The sequence below is a fragment of the Amblyomma americanum genome, chromosome 9 (assembly GCF_052857255.1).
Source record: "Amblyomma americanum isolate KBUSLIRL-KWMA chromosome 9, ASM5285725v1, whole genome shotgun sequence".
Classification (NCBI taxonomy): Eukaryota; Metazoa; Arthropoda; class Arachnida; order Ixodida; family Ixodidae; genus Amblyomma; species Amblyomma americanum.
Window position 1 is genome coordinate 147342166 of NC_135505.1, and position 26495 is coordinate 147368660.

Sequence of the window (26495 nt, forward strand, 5' to 3'; positions counted from 1 at the left end):
ACATTATTTTTTCATTTTTTTCACAGTGATAACAATGAACACAAAACAAAAAGTTCGTTCATTGAACGGCATGTGAATTCTGAATCAGGTTATATTTTTGTACCACCATATCCTTTTTAGGCGCTTAGAAAATTATGGTCAGCCTTTTGAATTCATTTTTGTTGGTGCTCACTCTTCCAAGTGCCTGTGGGTATCCATTCAACATTTCACCAACAGACCAAGAACTTCGCAGGATGTCTAGACCCATACATTTATCTTTTTTTTGGGGGGGGGGTCATCACCCTTATTTGCATCTGAACGCTTACCTGTAGCTACAATCGTAGTGCTCATTTAAAAACAAAGAAAATGAAAGATAATATCAGACCCATTCTGTTGACAGTTTAAGCACATCGAACCCATAAGTACACCATGTCATGCTCAGTATAACGACCCACAACATGAAAGTGAAACACCAGGCATCAGCCCATGCCAGGCATTTTGTACATGCGAAGTCCTCCTTCATGTGCTTGGCAAACGACTACAAACACCCTTCCTTGCTGCATATTCATTTGTAGATTGTCACTTATTTTCACAGTGCAATGACCCGAGCTTTGCTTAAACAAGAATGACGATAAGCAGAGAAAAACGAATAGAGAGGGAGCAGGGGACTGCGCTGATAGGTGGAACCACATTCAATCTTATCAACATGGCAGATAGTCACTGCAGCACTGGAGAGGTAATGCATGCTGCACAAAACACTCGAAGGATGATGTAAACGCAGGCCTATATGCTCCCATTTCATCAACGCTAGTGGCTTGCCTCAAGCGTGTGCTCTCGACACTGCTGCACATAGCAAGTCACGCTGAATATGACACCACCTTAAGTCACTTAGTAGAATGAATTTCAAATTTACCTGACCACCCATACTTTCCTGCAAAACATTTAATAGCTTGATCAACACCATGAACTCTCCTCACAAAGTGATGCATCTTTCAAGTGTGTATTATCAGCAATACAAAAATCTTAATACAGCCAGTCGAACCTAGACTGTAATTCAATACTCACCTGCACAATTGCAAGCATGGGACGAAACTCTGGGTGCTTGGCTTTGATGGCCTTGACCTCGACTGCCAGCTTTTCTCGAATCTCCCTGAATACAAAAAAACCATAGTGTGCGGTGGGCAGAAAAAAAAAAAAAATTGGGCAAGCAAGCCCGTTTATCGTTCAAAATAACCACAGTTGCCAAAGTAAATAAACTTTTTATGCACCTAATGCTAAATTATATCACAGAAAGTATAAGGCTTCAGCTCTTTCTACTTAATGCAGTGAATTTGATAAAGGTTGTGCTGTTATATTATGCGAAACATAAGTAGAAAACGTATTTCCATGTCCTGTCTATGCTATTGAAGATGTATTTATGCACAAATAGCCAGTTACATGTTGCCAAATGTTGTCCTGGGTCACTTTCCTGTGAGGTAGATTAGGTGTCTGAAGCTACTTCCCTAAATTAGCACATGTAACGGCAGCCACCAAGCTGAAGTTGTTACTACAGGTTTTGATAGTTTCTTTAACCATTTTCAGTTATGTCATTTATTCTGCTTTTCATGCTTCACTTGCATTTCAGTTCAAGCCCTTTGAGTAATGTGATCTGCCCAGCCACTGGAAGTACACATATTGCTACTCTGCACATAAAGACATGTATTGAGGCTGATAGGTTGCACTGATCACCTATCCTGTGGCCATGTGCAGGAGTTTCGGTACACTGTGGGCAGTTATCCCTCTGAGACCATGCCATGCAGCAATTCAGATAGGAAGGCGTTCAAGTTTTCTTATATGCTGTTATCTCATCCAGAAGCAGTTATCAGCAGTCTAGAAGAGACAGGCGTCCAGAAGGCCAGCACAAGGTCACAATGGATGTCATACAGATAGCAAGAACTGGATTCACGATGAGTGTGCAGGAATGTAGCAGCTCTGTACTGAAGCATCTGGGCCAATGAAATATTTTACCACAGGCATAACTCTGGGGTAATGATAACAATTAAGACATTTTGTTAAGAAGACGCAGCACATCTCTGCAACAAAACGGTTTGAAGAATTTCAAAATGGCCAAAAACAGTTTAAAAAATAACGAAGAAAATATGCACTGAGGCGTGGTTCAGTAAAAAGCCACTACAGACTAAAAATATGACGACCACAACTGCACTAAAAAAAAAAAATGCGGGCCAGAAACTTTATATATCTGACGAACTGAGCTGCCCAACAATCAAACGAGCTCAATTCTTTGTATTTCATTGCGTTGCAGGGCTGGTAGGTGTGGCATACAGTTCAGCAAGCACGTTGCAAGTGAACCGAAATGAGCTGCAGGAGTTCAGCGAACTGCCCCGCAAAGCGCGGGGTTACCAGGGCACCGCGCGTTTTTCATTATTATTATTGCTTCACGTGCAAAGCTCGTGCTTCTGGTACTCACTTGGCAATCTGCCTGCCGGAGAGCACAGTCGCTTCACCTGGGGCCGCCGACATGCTCGCTGCGGTGGTCACACAACAGGTAGTGAACGGAGAACGAACTGGGCGAGCGGCGAGCGCGTCGGGTGATCCGCAGAGTGCGCCGGCCAGAGAAACTGCAGACCTCGAAGCGACGGGCGTCACAGGAGCTATCAACTTTTCCTCGTGCCCCTCTCGTGTAGTGGGCTAGCTGGCTTCCGCGATAAGACACGTGATATCTCGGGAGAGGGGAGCCAAAGAAGACCGTCGAAAGTACGGCGAGTCGAGCGAGCCGGTCGGGCAGCTCGTCTCGAAAAAAACATGGCCAAAGGAAACGGTACGCGGGCGCCGGCCAACGCGTAGACCGGTCTTTCGCTCGTAATTGACGCCACCGGTGTTGTCATTCTAGTGCGTTCCACAACGAGCAACGCGTCCTTGGACCGCGTTTAAAGCAAGAAGCCGAATAGCGGAAGGTTTTAGAAGCGAAAATATTGCACTTCGTAGACTTTGTCGAGCTGCGCGCGGACTGCCATGGCGGCCACCTGTTGCGTCCAATGAGGTTTGGTGACATGTTGCGCCTCAACGAGTTTGGGAGGAGTTTCGGTTCTTCTTTTTCGCCCGACTTCACGCTCCAGAAAGCGTCAGCAAATAACCGGTAAACGCTTCACAACTCACTGCGTATCGTGAATTAAAGAGCTGCTCAAAACGAACCAACGCTGCAAAATATCAGAGAGAGAATAAATGCTGAACGAAATTACAACCGTGAAAAAGGAAATAAAGAAAGGGAAAGAGTTTTCCTGGATAGCCTTCCCGTAACCCAAGCCTTTTTTTTTTTGGTTTTAATCAACATCATCTGGATCTTCTTGCTTCTGGCATCATGTGTACAAACGGTTAGGGATGCAGAGCGAGAACATATTTGCTTTCTAGCGAATAAATATATATATCGGCATATACTAGACTACCGTCGCCCCCCCCCCCCCCCCCCCTTCTACATACGCCCATGGGGCCCAAAATGAGCTCCATGCATGTTTTCGTAAGCTTCATTTATTGTTTTCCGCTACGCGACATGTTTCTAACATTTTTTTTTCTCTCCCGTGGCTCTAGCTCATTTTATTACGGATATCACGTTTTACGTCCTGTTTCGAGCAGTAGCTCATTTGGCATAGGTATTTCTCTACAGTACGGACAGTAGAGGTGGGAAAACTGCGTCAACCAGCTGTGAAACTGGCGCTCCCAAATGTATTATGTATGTGCACCTAAGCAGGTGGAGGCATCTGCAACGTGGACTAGTGTCGCCATCTGCCAAGAAACTAGCACGTACAATGTACATACATCAATGGTTTATATCTCATTTCCCCGGCGGATAGTGATAATGACGACATTGGTTGACATTGGCCTGCATCGCTGGAAGGCGACTATAGTTCATCATTTCTACCCCAAGAACGATTTCAATACCTATGCAAAACGCCTAAACATAGACCTCAATATGGCATTTTCGTTTTTGATTGTGATCGAGAGGAAAATCTGAGAATTTTAAGATATTGCAAAGTAAGGTTGCTCTGGACGGGCCCCAGGGCCCCTGTAAGCCGCGGCCAGATTAATAAGAGAAGCTTTGAAATAATATTTGAAAATTGATATTAAAATTGAAACATTTCTTTTTCGCCGCTTGATTCCAACTTGCAGAGTCATTACTCAAAAGGACTCCGCGATCACCGATGAAAGGAAACTGTCGTGCGGCCTAGCCTGAGAGATCCGCATCAAATACCATTGTCGTCATTTCAGTTAGCTTGCGCAGACGACCCATGCCCGCGATACGAAACATCATTTCTCCAGCCTTTATCTAATAAAAGCTGTGTTTACTGTAAAGGCGGTCTATTCGTCATTACAAGATATTAACCTATTACTACAGGAAAACTTCAATTAATACGTTATCATAAGAAGGGTCCTTTTGCAAGCAGAAATGGCGACCGCCATCGGTCAGCAACCACGTAGGAAGGCTACGAACGAACTTAGTTTAGTATCTACTGATACGAAAGCTATCTCGGATATAACGAACTTCAATGTGTGAACCTCGAATATAAAGAACGTTTGGCTGCCACCGCATTCAAACGATCCATCGAGGACCGCCTAATAGATATTTTTGCTCTTGGAGTCCCTTTAAGGAGCTCTATCATTGACGAAATTCGGATACTTGGCAACCTTTATTTAAATGCATCCACCTTCGTTCAGGTCACAGTGCGGTTCGTGGCCGCTTCGATGACGGCAAAAGAGAATTATGAAATCTCTTTCCAGCCCTCTCAAAGACCACGACTGCTTTCATGGCCCCGACTACTTTCCCGACAGCCGTCCGACCGAAAACTTGCTGTTAACTGACGACAAAACAGTCTGGGTTTCCACCAGCGTGTATAAAAATGGAAGCGACAAACGTGGCACGTGTCAGGATGGAAACGCACTACTGATTCATTCCTGACATTGCTTCAGTTTATTTCTGACTGGTCTCTTGCGCCCACAGACGGCTCTCTCAGCTTATCCGGCCTCTCACTACGAGCCGCCGTTGGAAACCATAGGCAGCGGATGTCACGCATCGATCCTTTAACGCCGCCGTTTAACGAGCAGGTGGTAAACAAACGATGACATTAAAGTAATTATATGAAAGTAAGAGGTATGGAACATTATATCCTTCGTCAGACGGCACTGAAAGCCACGTCGTATGCCGCGACAGCAATGAAATACTGCTCTTTTTTTTTCCTTTATTACGACCACTTGTGTGTAGCAATACTTGACGAAACGAATATTCTCCTCATAGACCTCACAGACAGACTGCCAGTAAGGGCAGCACAAGCAGTGGTTCACAAGGTCAGAACCGGCATCGCTTACCCTCACCAACAAGTGGGACAGAAACAGCACAACGAAGCAGACAGATGCCCCAGATGTAGTATCAAGGTGGACACCACCAGCACCAGACACTTTGTCTGTCTGAGGCGGCAGCCGCTATTGCGGCGTCCCGCTGACTGGCGATCTCACGACTGACGCCATGACAGCGCTCCGCGGTGATGGGCCAGAATGATGTAACAGAATGATGCCAGAATGATGTTGACTAGCCACAATGTCAATCACTGATTGGTCCGAACACAATGACGGCACTCGTGAACTTCCACCATCGGATTTTAACAGCCCCCGAGCTGTCGCTGAATTTTTCAAAACCAAGAGAATAAATCTGCGGTTATTTTCTTCAGCACTTGTTTGGGCGGCTTGGCTCGGGTACGTCGAACCGCCGGGACGTCCAGAAGGCCCTTGTCCACCAGGCTATAAATATTCTGGACGACTAATTTGCTGCCTGAAATAAAGTGCATCCTCTCCCTCTATCACCGGCTGTCAACGGAACACCCTTCACCGGCGGCGGCACTCAGTTTTTTTCTTTTGTGGTCACCAGCCGGACTACGCCCCCTGCAGGGCAAAGGTCTCTCCCATCTCTCTCCAATTAATCCTGCCCTGTGCCAGCTGCGGCCATCCTATGTCAGCAAAGTTCTGAATCCCGTATCAAAGCATCCTCTCATCTCGTAGTGCGCTCCGAGGTACGTGGCGGTGGGGGAGACAGAGAGAGAGATGTGGCTGCATGCATTAGCGCTGACAACGTTGTGGCGGACACGAGCCACTGCAGCAATAAGCCGCCGCGTTCATTGGGTGACCAACGCCGCGTCTACATACCGACAGACCACAGCTTTCGCTCTCTAACTAGGTTCAGCAGTAGTTGCACCGAAGCTAAATTTTGCTTTAAAAGACAGGCAAGACACGGGCGCCGAGTCTGGTAAGGGCTGGTTTTAGTGAAAGAAAGCACGAACAAAACCACGGAAAACACAGTAGAAATAAAGCGACATATAAAAGACCCTTAATGAAGATAAGGAATACATAGAAGCTTGTGCATATAACAGATTGCAAGAATGCTATGCAGCCGGGTGCACATGTGCGACAGTGCCCGGTTTGCGCTACACGTGGGGAGGTGAATGAAGGGAGCGAAAGGCAGAGGAATAAGAACACACGGTGCACACACGAGTGTCTGTGGCTCTCACGCCATTGTGCAAGTGTCTGAAGAGCGCCTTGATGCCTTCCTTCCCAGGAGGAGGTTCAGGCAGAGGTCCCAGGATTGTGGCCCTATATTAGGGGTCTAGAATCCAATCACCCGAGCACTGAATCCAGGGATACTCGTTCACACCCAACAAGATGCGGCATTGTCTCTTCGCACACGCAGTGTTCATATATGCTGGAGAGTCTGCCGTACCGAGGAGGTGGGCATTTGCAAGCGCCACTCACAGCCACAGGCGATGCAAAGACCGGATGGGGACCTCAGGAGCCTCCGGATATAGTCCATGCCGCCAATGTCGTGTTGCGGGTAAGCACTTGCAGTTGTCATGCGACAATTTGCGTTCTACCGTGAGCGACTCGTGCAGTGAAGTCGCCACTGGCAGACGACGTCGTCGTGACTTCTTGTTCTTGTTTGATCTCTGCCTCTAGTTGGTCATGGTCGCCGTGGCATAAGGCTGGTTTCAGACATAACAGGGAAACTTTCGAGTCGCAGAACAAAACCTACGGGCATGCCGAAAGTCCAACTACACACTGCAACTAGGAATTAGGATAAGAATCTTTAACCAGTAAAGAAAATTCGTTCGGTGCACGGATTAGACCACACAGCGAAATGCGATGTAGACACGTATAGGTATATGTCACAGCTCCAGAGTACATAATAAAATTGCACAGCGAACACTGTTTGACACGAGGTTTCTGATTCACATATCACAGTACGTGCGTTGCCGGCCAATAAGTGCCGAGGATATCTCAACTTATCGAACCATGCAGGTAGTTCTCCCATGGTGGTGCATACAGCGCTAAAGATGCCCCCTGCAGGGCACTAAGTTTACACAAAACGTGGGGAGGCTGCGCACATTAGAGTAAGCAAAAGTTGAAGCAGACGAAATAAAAAAACGGCTTCCTCTATCAGCATAGTGACCCATAACTAAAAATCCCGGAGAAAAGCCTTTTACAACCGAAAAAAGGTTTTGACCGCAATTTTTTCAGATATTGTAAGATTTCACTATAAGAATCAATACATCCACATATCTCCCTTCGGCAAGCTTGCATCGTCAAAAACGTTCCCCATTGGTTTTCAATTAGTCCTAACTGCTCAATGCGAGCGAGGGAAAAGCTTTAAAGATTTCGCTATGCATTGAAGGAATGGACCACATGCCTTCAATATTTCCATAGCAGCTGTACCTAACATTTCAATATTCAACATTTTTATCCAAGAATGTTGGACATGGAAACCTTAGCGTCGTGGGCTGAAGGAAACAATGCCAAGGTTCACCAAGATTACGCGTAGCCACCATTTAGTTTTTTTCTTTACATTCTAGCAGAAAATTCAAGGGTCTACGCAGGAAAACTGGCAGGCTAAGCTATATCGTCCCCTGCAGTATACGCGCTCAACTCGACGTTTGTTAGCGTCAAATCATAAAGCTATAGAGTCGCAAACGCCATTGCGTTCGTATCGTAATAATGCATTATGTAATCGCACAGCCCTGCAAAATACGGTTAGGTTCATGGCGTTAACGTCCCAAAGAGAGAGGCTATGAGGGACACCGTAGTGAAGGGCTCCGCATAATGGAGACCACCGGGAATTCTTCAACGTGCACTGACATCGCCATGCACAATATGGCGTCCCACATAAAAAAATAAAATAATAATAATAATAATTGGTTTTTGGGGAAAAGAAATGGCGCAGTATCTGTCTCATATATCGTAGGACACCTGAACCGCGCCGTATGGGAAATGATAAGGGAGAGAGTGAAAGAAGAAAGGAAGAAATAGGTGCCGTAGTGGAGGGCTCCGGAATAATTTCGACCACCTGGGGATCTTTAACGTGCACTGACATCGCACAGCCCACGGCCGCCTTAGCGTTTTTCCTCCATAAAAACGCAGCCGCCGCGGTCGGGTTCGAACCCGGGAAATCCGGATCAGTAGTCGAGCGCCCTAACCACTGAGCCACCGCGGCGGGTATAAAAAATGAAAAGTATTTTTATGGGGGGGAGGGTGGTGAAAGGAAATGGCACAGTATCTGTCGCACATATCGGCAGACACCTGAACCGCGCCGTAAGGGAAGGGACAAAGAAGGGACAGAGAAGGGAGAAAGAGGTGCCGTAGTGGAGGGCTCCGGAATAACTTAATAATAATAATAATAATTGGTTTTTTGGGGAAGGAAATAGCGCAGTATGTCTCATATATCTTTGGACACCTGAACCGCGCCGTAAGGGAAGGGATAAAGGAGGGAGTGAAAGAAGAAAGGAAGAATAGGTGCCGTAGTGGAGGGCTCCGGAATAATTTCGACCACGTGGGGATCTTTAACGTGCACTGACATCGCACAGCACACGGGCGCCTTAGCGTTTTTCCTCCAAAAAAACGCAGCCGCCGCGGTCGGGTTATTACCCGGGAACTCCGGGTCAGCAGCCGAGCGCCCTAACCACTGAGCCACCGCGGCGGGGCGTAATAACTTCTACCACCTGGGGATCTTTAACGTGCACTGCCACCGCACACATCTGGGAAAAAAAATTCGTGTTTTCGCACAATATTTCGTGCTTAGCAATGCGAAACCGCTAACCATTTTTCGCAGTTTGCGGCTATTAAATTCACCATACCATACCATACGGTATACTATATCGAACGTTACAAAATATGCACATAATATCGTATTGATACAAAAAAAATTTGACACATCGCATAGATGGATTGGCGACGATGTCGATATGAGTTAGCGACAAACAGTTGTGTCGCCCTCCACTAATGGTTTGTGGAGTCACGAATTCTACAACTTCATATATAGTTCCTATAGAAGCCGCGCTTCCGCAAGGCGTCCTCCAGGCGTGGGTGGAAAGACGCACCGTCGTGCACGCTCCACGTTCAGGACTCTGTACCTTGGCGGCCGCAGTATCCAAGGAGAACACTTGGGCCGGTTGCACCGCCAGGACGAGGGACATCTCGGCCGCGTGTAGGAGCCCCGAGTTCTTTAGCTTACGTGAGGCCCGGCCGCAGCCTTCACCGTGCCGGGGCCCCTGTTCGGAGGAGTCGGCGGCCCCACGCGGGGCTCCGGTGGTGCTGAACCTCAGCCCTGAAGTGGCCTGGAACACGTTAATCCATAAGCGCGCTCCGCGGCGAGACACAAGGCGCAGCCAGTGCCCTCCGGGCTGGGCGCCGTGGCTGCCAGGCCAGCGAGGCGCCATGAAGGCTTCACCCACCTGCGGACGACGCGAGGCTCGACCCCGCCCCGAAGGGGGTATGCCCTAGGTGGGCAAAAGTGTGGCTTCCCGCCCGACTCGGGGGGCCGCCCGCGATGTCCAAATCCGCCGGGTAGCGTGAGGGCCCTGCCGCCTGATGGTGGAGCAGGCAGCCAGGTGAAGCCCGGTGTCGCCGAGGCCGCAGCAGGCTTTGCGGGGAAAGCGGCTGGCCTGGCCGCAACCTTGCAGGGGCTGGGCTTGACACCGGGCCCTGCGCGTCGCCGGCGGCGCGTCTTCCGGCGGCGATGGACGCCCAAGGAACACGTCAGCGGAGCCTCGGTGCGCTTCATCTTCGCTTCTTCTTCTGGTCGGCCCCACCACTCTCGGCGCCTTTTATACCCTCCGCACAGCTTCGTCGTCTTCTGCAGCTTTGCGCCACTTTCGTCTTCTTCTGCCAGAGAAACCCATATACGAAGAAATTTTTTAAGTTGCTTTGCTAAGCTTCTTTACCAGTGAGGGAATAATAAAATTCAAAGACATCGGGCGCATATGCCGACATCGAGGAATTGCAGCGCTTTCTCGCACGAGGACGGCAGGTCCTCTTTACTGCAACGGTCATGAATTCGGTCCATGCATGCTTGACCTACCTCCGTCGGCGCACCGTTGTTTTCTTACGACAGAAATGACGAACGTGCAGCTGGAGGGAATAATTAGCATGCATCATAATCTTTGAAGCAATTTTCTTTTCGTTTCGTCAGCACGGATCTGCACTTGGTTTCATCCAGGTGGTTATGGGTTTCCCCATTTTCTCTTGACGCTTGTGACGCTTCTGCTTCTTGGCCCCAAATTGGCCACGGTTGATTCGGATGTATACCAAAGCAGCCAGAACTGGTTACTACAAAAAAACTACTGCCTTTTTCATAGGTTGAAGGTGGTGCCCTTAGATCTGCACTCTCTGTGAAGGCAGATAGTGCTATTCATTCCCCCAGCGCCCATTGCGTCCCCTGCTTTCTCTCAAGATGCTTTACGGTTAATGGGGGTTTAACATCCCAAGGTGACTCAGGCTATGAGGGATGCCGTAGAGAAGGGCTCCGGAAATTTCGACCACCCGGGGTTCCTTAACGTGCACTGACATCGCACAGTACACGTTAAACAACCCGAGGTGGTCGCCCGCTCAAGACAATGAGCCCATTTTTCGAGTTTTCTTTATTCTACTATGTTGTTGTTGTTAGCCTTTGGAAATATGGCACATACCCACTCTGGGGGATCGGCCACTTCTATACCTACGAATCTTCATCGTCTTTCACTTCAGTTACTTCTTTCTTTGCCTCTTCATTCTGCATGGCCTGCGACTAACGCAATTCAATACCCGGACCTTTTCACATAAATAAAACCATAAGCGGGGCAGTTTTAATGCTTTAAATAGCAAGCCACAACACTGTTATTAAGAAGCCCATCCTATGTTCATTTTCAAATCAGCTACTCAATAAACCGTGAGCTCTTTATTGACATTACCCTTTGCAAAACTTCCCACCGGGGAAATTTTTAACCGGAGTTTCGGAACTGGCATGATCTTGGGTCCTCTAATGGGGATGTGTAACACTCAATGGTGCCCTATATTTGTTACCAGGGCGCGGGCGCATCTATGCGGTTATTGCTGTCTTGAAAAATACAAAACGTGTGGTAAATGCCCTGTGCTTTTTCATTTCATTTCTCCATTCTGTCTGCTATCCTTTATTTCCGCTGCCCCAGCTCAGGTGCTTCAGTATCGATGGCAGATGATGATGATGACGATGATAGCCTCTGGTTGAATGGCACGTACCCACGGTGGGGGATTGGCCAGGGTACATTGTTGATACAAATACGCACATGGGTAAGGAATTTAATAATTGGATTGCAGATGCCGGGGCCGGAAAAAAATCTTTTTCTTACTTTTTATTATTATTTTAATAAAAAATACTTACATACTCAAGCAAGTTGTGGAGAATCAAGCATCAGAATATGTTCATTCCACGGCGTGGTGTCACACGCCATCTTCCAGAATGTTATCAACCATAAAAAAATGGCATGAAATTTTTAAAAGCGGAGAGGATATTACATGGGGTTCCTTATTAAGCAAAATCATTTTTCTTCGCTTAACTTCAAAGAATATAGATTTTAAAAGATATCTTTAGCTCTTTTCGTTAACGTGTTTTATTTTTCCGGAAATCACGAGAAGAAATCTAGTAACGCTCGATACAATGATGAAATCAAAAAATGAGAAATTTGGAGGACGCTTAAGATTCGTCTTTAAGAGTGAGGAGACGCGACAGCGTGTTGCAGCGCTGCCAAGGAGTCCACGAAACGCCAACGCCTGTTCGGAGCGACGCGTGGCCCGTTGGACAATTTGAGGACAGGACGCCTGTTTCACATATCTCGGTGGGCACCCGAACCGGGCCGTAAGGGAAGGAAATTGAAATGAAAATTGGTTTTAAGGAAATGAAATGACGCCTGTCTCACAAGTCTCGCTGGACACCCGTACCGCGTCGTAAAGGAAGGAAAATCCCTTCTCATACGAAGCGGTTCTGGTGTCCACCGAGATGCGCCATCTTTCTCTCACGGCCAAAGACGCTGACGACAACGGCTTTTCTGCGACACGAGCTCCTCAACGCTGTCGCGTTAAAATTGGTTTTTGAGGGAAGGAAATGACGCAGTAACATTATCACTTATCTCGGCGGACACCCGAACCGCGCCGTAAGGTAAGGGATAAAAGAGGGAGTGAAAGAAGAAATTAAGAATGAGGTGCCGTAGTGGAGGTCTCCGGGATAATTTCGACCGCCAGGCGTTCTTTAACGTGCCCTGACATCGCACAGCACACGGGTGCCTTTTGCGTTTGGTCTGCTTCGAAACGTTGCCGCCACGGTCCGTTTCGAACACGGGTACTCCCGGCGCAGTAGAAGAGCGCCTTAACTATGAGCCACCGCGGAATGTTGGTACCATCGTGCCAATAAAAAATTGGAGGATGCTTAAATTTCGCCTTTGAGAGTGGAATGCGACAGCGTGTTGCAGCGCTGCTAAGGTGTCCACGGAACGCCATCGCCCGTTCGTCGCGACGCCTTGCCCGTTAAAAAAATCGCTCGGAGTCTTTATAATGTAGGAGGCGTATCAAAGCACCCCATCCGCCGCCCGAAGAGATCAAGAACGGGCTGCAATGACGCTGCTCCTTGACGTTGTGCGTCTCCGTTGTGATTGCGATTTTAGAGAAAAGGAGAGGCGCAGTAACTGTCTCACGTATTGGTGGACAACTCAACCACGCCGTGAGAGAAGGGAGGAAGTCTGAAGTGAAAGAGAGTCCGTAAAGGTGACCCGCCGCGGTGGGCACAGCACACACTAAACAATTTCCTCGCGCCCATAAGGATGTAAATCAGCTTGCCCCCGACGAACACCCATTATCACCTGCAGGGTGTTTGTAAAGAGCTTAAGGAGAGTTCGTTCACCAGCTTTACCCAATCCCTTCATGGGAACCGGGTAGCGCCGGTGTTCGGCACGATAGTGCTCACTGATATTTTTAAAGAACTACAGACACCAAATTTTTGCCTGCGTGTTTTCTTTTTTCAAACGATGCGTTAGACATTAGTATACATGAGCACCCTGTTGTATTCGTGCACGACCGCTAAACAATTTATAATGTAATTTCTTCTTGACGCTGTTTCGGTTTCATCGACCGAATCACGATTATGACGTCAAGTTGATGTTTTGGTCACGTGATCTACTAGAAAAACTAATATAATCGCTGAAAGGTCATTTTTTTGTCATTCCAGGTCTTGGAAGAGGCTGGATTAAATGTCGTAGTGAAATAAAACTGCATATCAGCGATTATATAACACTTCTCTCCCGTGGATCTGCAGCTCATTTTGTCTGGATATCACGTTTTGTGTCCTGTTCCAAGCAGCAGCGCATTTGACACAGGTATTTCTCTACAGTACGGACCATAGAGGTGGAAAAACTGCATCAACCAGCTATGAAACTGGTCCTCCCAAATGTATTGTGTATGTTCACCTAGGTAGGTGGTGGCTCCAGCAACATGGACTAGTGTCGCCATCTCCCGAGAAACTGTAGCACGTACAATGTACATACTTTTAGCTCATTTGCCCGGCAGATAGCGATAATAGCGACACTGGTTTACATTGGCCTGCATCGCTGGAAGGCGACTATATAGTTTATCGTTTCTACCCCGATAACTATTTCAGTACCTATGCGAAACGGCTAAATATATACCTCAAAATGCGATCTTCATTTTTGAACGTGATCGAGATGAAAATATGAGAACTTTAAGATATTGCAAAATAAGGTTGCTCTGGACGGGCCCCAGGGCACCTGTAAGCTGCGGCCAGATTAACAAGAGAAGCTTTGAAATAATTTTTGAAAATTGGTTTTAAAAATGAAACGTTTTATTTTTACCGCTTGAATGAAACTCTCAATGTCATTAATCAAAAGTACTCCTCGATCACAGATTAGAAGGAAACTGTTGTGTGGCCTAGCCTCAGAGATCCGCAACTAAAATAGCATTGCCGTCATTTCAGTTCGCTTGCGCAGACGACCCATGCCCGCGATGCGGAAACATTTCTCCAGCCTTTTTCTATCTTTTAAAAGCTGTGCTTACTGCAAAGGCGGTCTGTTCGTCATTACAGGGCATTAACCTATCACTACAGGAAAACTTCATTAATACGTTATCTTAAGAAGGGTCCTTGCAAGCAGAAATGGCGACCGCCGTCGGTCAGCAACCACGTAGGAAGGCTACAAACGAACCTAGTATGTATACCGATACGAACGCTATCTCGCATATATCGAACTTTAATCTGTGGACATCGGATATAAGGAACGTTTGGCTGCTAACGCCTTCAATCGATCCACCTAGGACCGCCTAATAGATTTTTTTTTGCTCTCGGAGTCCCTTTAAGGAGCTCTATCATTGACGAAATTCGGATAGTTGGCAACCTTTATTTAAATGCATCCACCTTCGTTCAGGTCACAGTGCGGTTCGTGGCCGCTTCAAAGACGGCAAAACGGAATTATGAAATCTCTTTCCAGCCCTCTCAAAGACCACGACTACTTTCATGGCCCCGACTACTTTCCCGACAGCCGTGCGACCGAAAACTTGCTGTTAACTGATGACAAAACAGTCTGGGTTTCCACCAGCGTGTATAAAAATGGAAGCGTCAAACGTGGCACGTGTCAGGATGGAAACGCACTACTGATTTATTCCTTACGTGGCTTCAGTTTATTTCTAACTGGTGTCATGCGCCCACCGACGGCTCTCTCAGCTTATCCTGCCTCTCACTATGAGCCGCCGTTGGAAACCATAGGCAGCGGATGTCACGCATCGATCTTTTAACATCGCCGTTTAACCAGTCAGGCGTTGAACGATGACATGAAATTGAATAATACGATAGTAAGCCGTATTTTTTATATCGTTCGTCAGATGGCGCTGGTAGCGACGTCGTATGCCGCGACAGCAATGAAATGCGGCTTTTTTTCTTTATTACGATCTCTTATCTTGGGCTACGGTTGCTGAGGCGAACATTCTCCCGATGGACCTCACAGGCGGATGGCCATTAAGGGCAGCACAAGCAGTGGTTCACAAGGCCAGAGCAGGCATCGCACTTACCCCCACCACCAAGTGGGGCAGATACAGCACTACGAAGCCGCCCCAAATGTTATAGTAACACACACGCCACCAACGTCAAGCACCTTGTCTGTCTGAGGCAGTATACGATTATGTGGCGTCGGTGTCGTTAGTGTTACACGCCAGGCACAACGCGTCTCGCTGAGTGGCTAGACTGGTGTGACGTCACGACTAACGTCATGACAGCGCGCCACTGTTATGTGCCAAAATGAAGTAACATCACTCATGACGTAATGACAACGAACCGTGTTGATTAGCCAGAATGTCAATCACTGACTAGTCCGAACACAATAACGGCACTCATGACACCATGACGTCCCTCTTTCCACCATCGGATTTTATCAGCCCCCAAGCTGTCGCTGCATTTTTCAATACCAAGAGAATAAATCTGCGGTAATTTTCTTCAGCACTTGTTTGGGCGGCTTGGCTCGGGTACGTCGAACCGCCGGTACAGCCAGCGGGCCCTTGTCCACCAGGCTAAAAATATTCTGGGCGACTAATTTGGTGCCTGAAATAAAGTGCATTCCCTATCACCGGCTGTCAACGGAACACCCTTCAGCAGCAGCGGCACTCAGTACTGTTCCGGTGTGACCATGTGCTAAGCAGAACACGTGAAGCAGTGTTTACTGCGGCCCTGTATGGCGATACAGCGTTCCCGGATACGCTTCATTTCAGCCCGCTCAGATACTACGAAACGGAAACAAAAGCACTATAGAGAGAGCAAAAAAAAAAATGCTTCCTGCGCTCTCACGCAAAGTATTTCCGACGGCCACAGGCAGTTCAGTTCCATTCTGTCTATTTGCCAGATATTAATGAAGGGTTTCCTGGCTAAAAACTTCAAGGCATAGCGTATATACAGCAAGAGTGACAACAACAAAATGCAGAAAAAAGTGTAAACAAAACATAAACTCATGGTTCACTAGATCTCTCCGTCGTCATCGAAACAAAAAAAAGCGTTTGTACAGAAAGGCTCGGTTGGTATCTACATCGGGTGCTTGGCAAAAATACAACGATTGTCTGAAATCTTACTGCTCGGCCCTCCGGGCATCAAAGAAAAAATATTTTTCCCATGACCTACCCGCCCTCCTAAAATCTAATCCCAAAAAGTTCTGGCGCGTGATATCTCCTGACAGTACTAACAACCAATTTCCATTATGCAACGACGATCACGTGCAGCTTTCGGAGAGTGAATGTCCCCAAGCATTTAACAGATACTTTGCGTCAGTGTTCACTCGGGAAGATCATTCCAACATACCCATTGTTCCTGATCATGATTACCAATTTATGGCCCCTATTACCATTTCCGCTGAAGGTATCGCTCGTCTCATTTCTAATCTTAAGGTTTCCTCATCAGCAGGTGTTGACAACATAAATTCTAAAATACTGAAAAACACCGTATCGACCTCCAGTGAAATTCTATGCCTCATCTATCAGCAATCATTATCATCCGGTTTACTTCCTACAGATTGGAAAATTGCTAAGATCGTTCCAGTGTTCAAAAGTGGAAACAGAAATTCACCGGAAAACTACCGCCCCATTTCGCTAACCTGCATTTGCTGTAAATTACTCGAGCATGTTATCGCTTCTCACATTTACTGCCATCTGGAACTTAACTCTTTCTTTTTTCCTAATCAGCACGGCTTCCGAAAAGGTTTTTCTTGTGACACCCAACTGCTAGAATTTACGACTGACTTGCATTTCAACATGGATGCTAACCTTCAAACTGACTGTATCTTTTTAGATTTTGCTAAAGCCTTCGACCGTGTTGCACATTCCCGCTTGTTCTCAAAATTGTCTGCTCTGTGCCTAGATTCTTTAACACTGTCATGGCTACGAAACTTTCTTTCATTTCGCCAGCAGTTCACTACAGTTAACAATTTCACCTCCCCACTCAGTGATGTAGAGTCTGGCGTACCCCAAGGTAGTGTTCTTGGCCCCTTATTGTTTCTAATATACATTAACGACTTGCCAACAGACATATCTTCTTCTATACGCCTCTTTGCTGACGACTGCATCATTTACCGGCCCATTAATTCTATGCATGATCACCTTGCCCTCCAAACTGACCTGAACTTAATTTCAAATTGGTGCAGTAAATGGCAAATGATGCTCAACTCATCTAAATGCAAGGTCATCTCTTTCACCCGCAAGCGTACTAATTCTAATTTCTCGTACTCCATTGAAGGTACCGCAGTGTCTCGGGCATCATCTTATAAGTATTTAGGTATTCACCTCACAGATAATCTTTCATGGGCCACACACATTCAATCCATCTGTGCCAAAGCTTCAAGATCACTTGGGTACCTGCGCCGGAACTTGCGAAACGCCCCTAATAACGTGAGAAAAGTCGCTTACTTAACAATCGTGCGTCCTCAACTAGAATTTGCTTCACCTATGTGGTCCCCTTATCAAAATTACCTGATCAACATGCTTGAATCCGTACAAAATAGAGCCGCTCGTTTCATCACACAAAAGTACCACCCCCAGTCCAGTATCACTAAGATTAAACTTGATATCTCCCTCGAACCATTACATATTCGTCGCTCCATCGCTCTTTTATGCTTACTTCATAAATATCGTCATAGCACCAGGCCATCTCCCTTGCCCCTCGAAGAGCCTTCACGCATTTCACGCCGCCTACATAATCAGTATAGCATTACACGCATTTACGGAAGAACCTTAGCATTCAATTCATCTGCACTTCCACGTGCCATTATTCTTTGGAATGATCTTCCCAACTGTATCGCATCTATCGGCAACCACCAATCATTTCAAGACCAACTGCACAAACATTTTCTTTAACGACATTGTGTCTTGTTTCAGGTTGTTCTGTGTCCTTGGTCCCCTTTTCTTCTCGTTGGTATTTTACAAAGTTTTGGTTTCTTGTGCAATTTCAGCCATCTGTATGTTTTTTATGACTACTGCTTTTTCCCTTTGATGCCTATTGGGCACTTGCGATGCATTCTTGCTACTAATTTAATTTTTGTTGCTCGCGGTGATGTATGTCTTTTAGTTACGTTTTGCCCTGTATATTTATAATTGTGTTCAATTTTTGCCTTGTATCACGCGTTGTTTTTAATTTATTCTTCCTATTTGCTTAATCTATTGTTTTGCCCCCCTTACTCAATGCCCTTCTGGGCCCTGTAAGGTATTTTGAATAAATAAATAAATAAATAAATAAATAAAAGGGATTAAAGGAAGAAGATGAGAAGCATATAAACGTACACATTTACGCTTATAACGATTGTACGGAAAAGTAGCAACGCTACAATAATTCGAATAAAAGGGAATAAAATAACAGCACACCCATTTGCACAAACATGAGAAAATACATTCAGAAATGACGCACAGAGAAATGAAACAACACAATACATGACCTCATCATTTTACAAAGTAACTCGAGTTTTTTTTTATTACGGTACTTAAAGTGTTTGGGTGAATGGGGTTTAACGTCCCAAAGCGACTCAGGCTACGAGGAGCGTCGTAGTGGAATGCTCCGAAAATTTCGACCACGTCGGGTTCTTTAACGTGCGTTGTCATTGCACAGTACAAGGCCCTCCATAGAAATGAGACAGCCACGGCCGGGATCGAACCCGCGACATAGTGATCAGCGGTCGAGCGCCAGAACCACTGAACCACCATGGCAGCATGAAAGGTATTTAAAGTAGGATGTAGGTTATGAGTCAACATTACGAGTTGTTTCCAAAAATGACATTGCCCATGCATCGCGATTTCTTCAGTTCACCGAAGCCTGGCGTGGAAGTAATGCATTCTTTGCAGGAGGCGAAATTCAAATAGATTTACGTATATAGATAGGAGGATGTATATAGATAGGAGACAGGATCTTTTAAGTTTTTCAACATAAAGTTTTTCTTTCGTAGTCATATCATCTGCCGTACTGTGCCCAATGCAGGGCAAAGGCCTCTGCTATCTCTCCCAATTAATCCTGCCCTGTGCCAGCTTGCTTCGGCCACCCTATCTCAGCAAAGTTCTGAATCTCGTATCAAAACATCTCATAGTGCGCTCCGAGGTACGTGGCGGTGGTGAGAGAGATGCTGGCTGCGTGCATTAGCGCTGACAACGTTGTGGGAGACACGCGCCAGTGCAGCAATAAGCCGCAGCGATCATTGGGTGACCAACCTCTCAACAACGCCGCGTTTACTTACCCGGTACACCACAGTTTTCGCTCTCTAACTAGGTTCAGCAGTAGTTGCACCGCAGCTAAATTTTGCTTTAAAAGAGAAAAGACACGGGCGCCGAGTCTGGCAAGGGCTGGTTTTAGTGAAAGAAAGCACGAACAAAACCACGGAAAACACAGTAGAAATAAAGCGATGTATCAAAGACACTTAATGCAGATAAGGAATGCATAGAAGCTTGTGCATATAACAGATTGAAAGAATGCTATGCAGCGAAAGGAAGAGGAATAAGAATACACGGTCCACACACGAGTGTCTGTGGCTCTCACACCATTGTCCAAGTGTCTGAAGAGCGTCTTGACTTTCCTGGCAGGAAGAAGTTGAGGCAGAGGTCTGAGGATTTTGGCCCTATATTAGGGGTCTGGAATCGCCGGAGCACTGCATCCCGGGATACTCGTTCACAGCCAAGAAGATGCGGCATTGTCTCTTCGCACACGCAGTATTCATATATGCTGGATAGTCTGCCATACCGATGAGGTGGCCATTTGCAAGCGCCACTCACAGCCACAGGTGACGCAAAGACCGGATGGGGACTTCAGTTGCAGACGGCACCCCGAGCCTCCGGAGATAGTCCATGCCACCAAATTCGTGTTGCGGGAAATCACTTGCAGTTGTCACGCGACAATGTGCGTTCTACCGTGAGTGGCTCGTGCAGTGAAGTCGCCACTGGCAGACGACGTCGTCGTGACTTCTTGTTTTATGCCTGATCTCTGCCACTAGTTGGTAATGGTCGCCGTGGCATAAGGCTGGTTTCAGACATAACAGGGAAACTTTCGAGTCACAGAACACAACCTACGGGTATGCGGAAAGTCCAACTAGACACTGCAACTAGGAATTAGTGCGAGAATCTTTAACCAGGAAAGAAAATTTGTTCGGTGCATGGATTAGACCACACAGCGGAATGCGATGTAGACACGTATAGGTATATGTCATAGCTCCAGAGTACATATTAAATTGCACAACTGCAGCCGTTTAAATGCAAGCACTGTTTGACACGAGGTTTCTGATTCGCATAACACAGTAAGTGCGATTACGACCAATAAGTTCCGAAGACATATCAACTTCACGAACTAGGTATTTCTCCCAGGGTGGTGCATACAGCGCAAAAGATGCTCCCTGCACGACACTAAGTTTACACAAAACATGGGGAGGCTGCGCACACATTAGAGTAAGCAAAAGTTGAAGCAGACGAAATTGAAAAACGCCTTCCTCTATCAGTATAGTCATCAGTAACTAACAATTCTGGACAACAGCATTTTTCAACTGAAAAAGGTAATGACCGCAATTTTTAAGATATTGTAAGATTTCACTACAACAAACCACAATATGTCATCAATATATCCACAATATATCCACATAACTTCATTCGGCAGGCTTGCATCGTTGTTTTTGAATTACAGCCTTAACTGCTCAATGCGAGCGACCATATACCATATACCTTCAGTACCTAACAATATTTCAATATTCAAAATTTTTATCCAAGAATGTTGCACATGGGAGCCTTCGCATCGTGGACTGAAGGAAACAATGCAAAGGTTCACAAAGATTATGCGTAGCCGCCATTTAGTTTTTTCCTTACATTCTAGCAGAAAATTCAAGGGTCTACGCAGGAAAACTGGCAGGCTAAGCTATATAGTCCCGTGCAGTATACGCGCTCAACTCGACGTTTGTTAGCGTCAAATCATAAAGCTATACAGTTGCAAACGCCGTTGCGTTCGTATCGTAATGATAATGCATTATGGAATCGCACAGCCTTGCAAAATACGGTTTGGTTCATGGCGTTAACGTTCCAAAGAGACAGGCTATGAGGGACACCGTAGTGAAGGGTTCCGGATAATGGAGACCACCGGAGATTTTTCAACGTGCACTGACATCGCCATGCACAATATGGCGTCCCACATAAAAAAATGAAAAGTATTTTTTGGGGGGCAGTGAAAGGAAATGGCACAGTATCTGTCGCACATATCGGCGGACACCTGAAACGCACGGTAAGGGAAGGGACAAAGAAGGGACTGAGAGAAGGGAGAAAGAGGTGCCGTAGTGGAGGGCGCCGGAATAACTTCGACCACCTGGGGATATTTAACGTGCACTGCCACCGCACACATCTGGAAAAAAAGCTCGTGCTTTCGCACAATATTCCGTGCTTAGCAATGCGAAACCGCTAGCCATTTTTCGCAGTTTGCGGCTATTAAATTCACCATACCATACCATACCATACCATACCATACCATACCATACCATCCCACACCATACCATATAATATATCGTACGTTATTAAATGCGCACATAATATCGTATTGACACAAAAAATTTGGACACATCGCATAGATGGATTGGCGACGATGTCGATATGAGTTAGCGACAAGCAGTTGTGTCGCCCCCCACTAATGGTTCCGGGAGTCACGAATTCTACAACTTCATATATAGTTCCTATAGAAGCCGCGCTTCCGCAAGGCGTCCTCCAGGCGTGGCTGGAAAGACGCACCGTCGTGCACGCTCCACGTCCAGGACTCTGTACCTTGGCGGCCGCAGTATCCAAGGAGAACACTTGGGCCGGTTGCACCGCCAGGACGAGGGACGTCTCGGCCGCGTGTAGGAGCCCCGAGTTCTTTAGCTTACGTGAGACCCGGCCGCAGCCTTCGCCGTGCCGGGGCCCCTGTTCGGAGGAGTCGGCGGCCCCACGCGGGGCTCCGGTGGTGCCTGAAGTTCAGCCCTGAAGTGGCCTGGAACACGTTAATCCGTAAGCGCGCTCCGCGGCGAGACACAAGGCGCAGCCAGTGCCCTCCGGGCTGGGCGCCGTGGCTGCCAGGCCAGCGAGGCGCCATGAAGGCTTCACCCACCTGCGGACGACGCGAGGCTCGACCCCGCCCCGAAGGGGGTATGCCCTAGGTGGGCAAAAGTGTGGCTTTCCGCCCGACTCGGGGGGCCGCCCGCGATGTCCAAAGCCGCCCGGTAGCGCGAGGGCCCTGCCGCCTGATGGTGGAGCAGGCAGCCAGGTGAAGCCCGGTGCTACGGTCGCCGGTGCCGCAGCAGGCCTTGCGGGGAAAGCGGCTGGCCTGGCCGCAACCTTGCAAGGCCTGGGCTTGACACCGGGGCCTGCGCGTTGCCGGGGGCGCGTCTCCCGGCGGCGATGGCCGACCAAGGAAAGCCACATCAGCGAAGCTTCGGCGCGGTTCATCATCGCTTCTTCTTCTGGTCGGCCCCACCACTCTCGGCGCCTTTTATACCCTCCGCACAGCTTCGTCGTCTTCTGCAGCTTTGCGTCTTCTTCTGCCAGAGAAACCCGTAATGCGAAGGAATTTTTTAAGTTGCTTTGCTACGCTTCTTTACAAGCGAGGGAATCATGAAATTCAAAGATATTGGGCGCATATGCCGACATCAAGCAATTGCAGCGCGTTCTCGCATAAGGACGCCAGGTCCTCTTTACTGCAACGGTCATGAATTCGGTCCATGCATGCTTGACCTACCTCCGTCGGCGCACCCTTATTTTCTTTCGACAGAAATGACGAACGTGCCGCGTAAGGGAATAATTAGCATGCATCATAAGCTTTGAACCAATTTTCTTTTCGTTTCGTCAGCACGGATCTGCACTTGGTTTCATCCAGGTGGTTATGGGTTTCCCGATTTCCCCTTGACGCTTGTGCCGTTTCTGCTTCTTGGCCCCAGATTGACCATGGTTGATTCGGGTGTATACCAAAGCAGCCAGAACTGGTTACTACATGAAAACTATACTGCCTTTTCATAGGTTGAAGGTGGTGCCCTTAGGTCTGCGCTCTCTGCGAAGGCAGATAGTGCTATTCATTCCCCCAGCGCCCATTGCGTCCACTGCTTCCACTCAAGATGGTTTATGGGGGGTTTAACATCCCAAGGTGACTCAGGCTATGAGAGACGCCGTAGTGAAGGGCTCCGGAAATTTCGGCCACCCGGGGTTCTTTAACGTGTACTGACATCGCACAGTACACGTTAAAGAACCCCAGGTGGTCACCCGTTCAAGACAGTTAGCCCATTTTTCGAGTTTTTTTTCTTCTACTATGTTGTTGTTAGCCTTTGGAAATATGGCACATACCCACACTGGGGGATCGGCCACTTCTATACCTACGAATCTTCATCGTCTTTTACTTCAGTTACTTCTTTCTTTACCTCTTCATTCGGCATGGCCTGCGACTAACGCAATTCAACACCCGGACCTTTTCACATAAAGAAAATCATCCGCGGTGCAGTTTTAGTGCTTTAAATAGCAAGCCACACCACTGTTATTAAGAAGCCCATCCTATGTTCATTTTCAAATCAGCTACTCAATAAAGCATGAGCTCTTTATTGACATTATCCTTTGCAAAACTTCCCACCGGGGAAATTTTTAACCGGAGTTTCGGAACTGGCATGATCTTTGGTCCTCTAATGGAGATGTGTGAAACTCAATGGTGCCCTATATTTGTTACCAGGGCGCAGACGCATCTATGCGGTTATTGCTGTCTTGAAAAATACAAAACATGTGCTAAATGCTCTGTGCTCTTTCATTTCATTTCTCCATTCTGCCTGCTATCCTTTATTTCTGCTGCCCCAGCTCAGGTGCTTCAGTATCGATGGCAGATGATGATGATGATGACCTCTGGTTGAATGGCACGTACCAACGGTGGGGGATTGGCCAGGATACATTGTTGATACAAATACACACATGGGTAAGGAGTTTAATAATTGGATTGCAGATGCCGGGGCCAGCAAAATTCTTTCTTACTTTTTATTATTATTTTAATAAAAAATAGACACTCAAGCAAGTTGTGGAGAATCAAGCATCAGAATATGTTCATTCCACGGCGTGGTGTCACACGCCATCTTCCAGAACGTTATCAACCATAAAAAATGGTATTAAATTTTTAAAAGCGGAGAGGATATTACATGGGGTTCCTTATTAAGCAAAATCATTTTTCTTCGCGTAACTTCAACGAATATAGATTTTAAAAGATATATTTAGCTCTTTTCGTTAACATGTTTTATTTTTCCGGAAATCACGAGAAGAAATCTAGTAACGCTCGATACAATGATGAAACCAAAAAATGTAAAATTTGGAGGACGCTTAAGATTCGTCTTTAAGAGTGAGGAGACGCGACAGCGTGTTGCAGCGCTGCCAAGGAGTCCACGAAACGCCAACGCCCGTTCGGAGCGACGCGTGGCCCGCTGGACAATTTAAGGACAGGACGCCTGTTTCACATATCTCGGTGGGCACCCGAACCGGGCCGTAAGGGAAGGAAATTGAAATGAAAATTGTTTTTAAGGAAAGGAAATGACGCCTGTCTCACATATCTCGCTGGACACCCGTACCGCGCCGTAAGGGAAGGAAAATGTCTTCTCTTACGGCGCGGTTCAGGTGTTCACCAAGATGCGCCATTTTTGTCTAACGACCAAAGACGCCGACGACACCGGCTTTTCTGCGACACGAGCTCCTTAATGCTGTCGCGTTAAAATTGGTTTTTGAGGGAAGGAAATGACGCAGTAACATTATCACTTATCTCGGCGGACACCCGATCCGCGCTGTAAGGCTTAGAGAAGGGAGTGAAAGATGAAATGAAGAAAGAGGTGCCGTAGTGGAGGTCTCCAGGATAAGTTCGACCGCCGGGGGTTCTTTAACGTGCCCTGACATCGCACAGCACACGGGTGCCTTTTGCGTTTCGTCTCAATAGAAACGTAGCCGCCGCGGTCGTTTTTAAACACGTTTACTCCCGGCTCAGTAGATGAACGACTTTGAGGCACCGCGGCATGTCGATATAATCATGCCAATAAAAAATTGGTGGACGCTTAAACTTCGCCTTTGAGAATGGAACGCGACAGCCCGTTGCAGCGCTGCCAAGGTGTTCACGGAACGCCATCGCCCATCCGTCGCGATGCCTTTCCCGGTGAAAAAATCGCTCGGAGTCTCTAGGAGGCCTCTCAAAGCACCCCATCCGCCGCTTGAAGACGTCAGGAACGGGCTGCAGTGACGCTGCTCCTTGCCGTTGTGCGTCTCCGTTGTGATTGTGATTTTACAGGAAAGGAGAGGCGCAGTAACTGTCTGACATATCGGTGGACAACTCAACCACGCCGTTAGGGAAGGGAAGAAGTCTGAAGTGAAAGAGAGTCCATAATGGTGACCCGGCACAGTGGGCACACTAAACAATTTATTCGGACCCGTAAGGATGTAAATCAGCTTGTCCCCAGATGAACACCCATTATCACCTGCAGGGTGTTTGTAAAGAGCCTAAGGAGAGTTCGTTCACCAGCTTTACCCAATCCCGTCATAAGAACCTGGGTAGCGCCCGTGTTTGGAACGATAGTGCTCAGTGATATTTTTAAAGAACTACAGACACCAAATTTTTGCTTGCGTGTTTTCTTCTTTCAAACGATGCGTTAGGCATGCATTTGTATACATGAGCACCCTGTTGTATTCGTGCACGACCGCTAAACAATTTATAATGTAATTTCTTCTTGACGCTGTTTCGGTTTCATCGACCGAATATTGACTGTGACGTCAAGTTGATGTTTTGGTCACGTGATCCACTAGAAAAACTAATATAATCGCTGACAGGTCATTTTTTTGTCATTCCAGCTCTTGGAGGAGGCTGGATTAAATGTCGTAGTGAATTAAAACTGCATTTCAGCGTTTATATTACTTTTTTCTCGTGGATCACGTGACCAAAACATCAACTTGACGTCAGAGCCGTCGTTCGGTAGATGAAATCGAAACCGAAAGACCATGAGAGCTGAAATTCAAATTATAAATTATTTAGCGGTTGTAGGCAATTACCACCCAGTGATTTATGTATTCTAATGTCTAGCGCATCGGTTGACAGAAGAAAACGCGCAATAAACTTAGGCGTCTATATTCGTTTTTTTTAAAGAATGAAAAGGGCTGTGTTGACCTGTGTTAAGGTCCTCTCAGGG

At 47.0% G+C, this 26495-nt stretch overlaps 1 protein-coding gene across 1 annotated transcript in view; it reads right to left on the minus strand.

The window, feature by feature from the left end:
• Window positions 1-2948, minus strand: part of pug (pug C-1-tetrahydrofolate synthase, cytoplasmic) — a 31863-nt gene extending 28915 nt beyond the window's left edge. The window contains exons 1-2 of the mRNA XM_077638038.1: window positions 2447-2948; window positions 1045-1129 (exon numbers count right to left, since the gene is read on the minus strand). Of these exons, the coding sequence (XP_077494164.1) occupies window positions 1045-1129; window positions 2447-2499 (138 nt within the window). The 5' untranslated portion in view covers window positions 2500-2948. The remainder of the gene's footprint in view (window positions 1-1044; window positions 1130-2446) is intronic.
• Between the last annotated feature and the right edge of the window lie 23547 nt (window positions 2949-26495).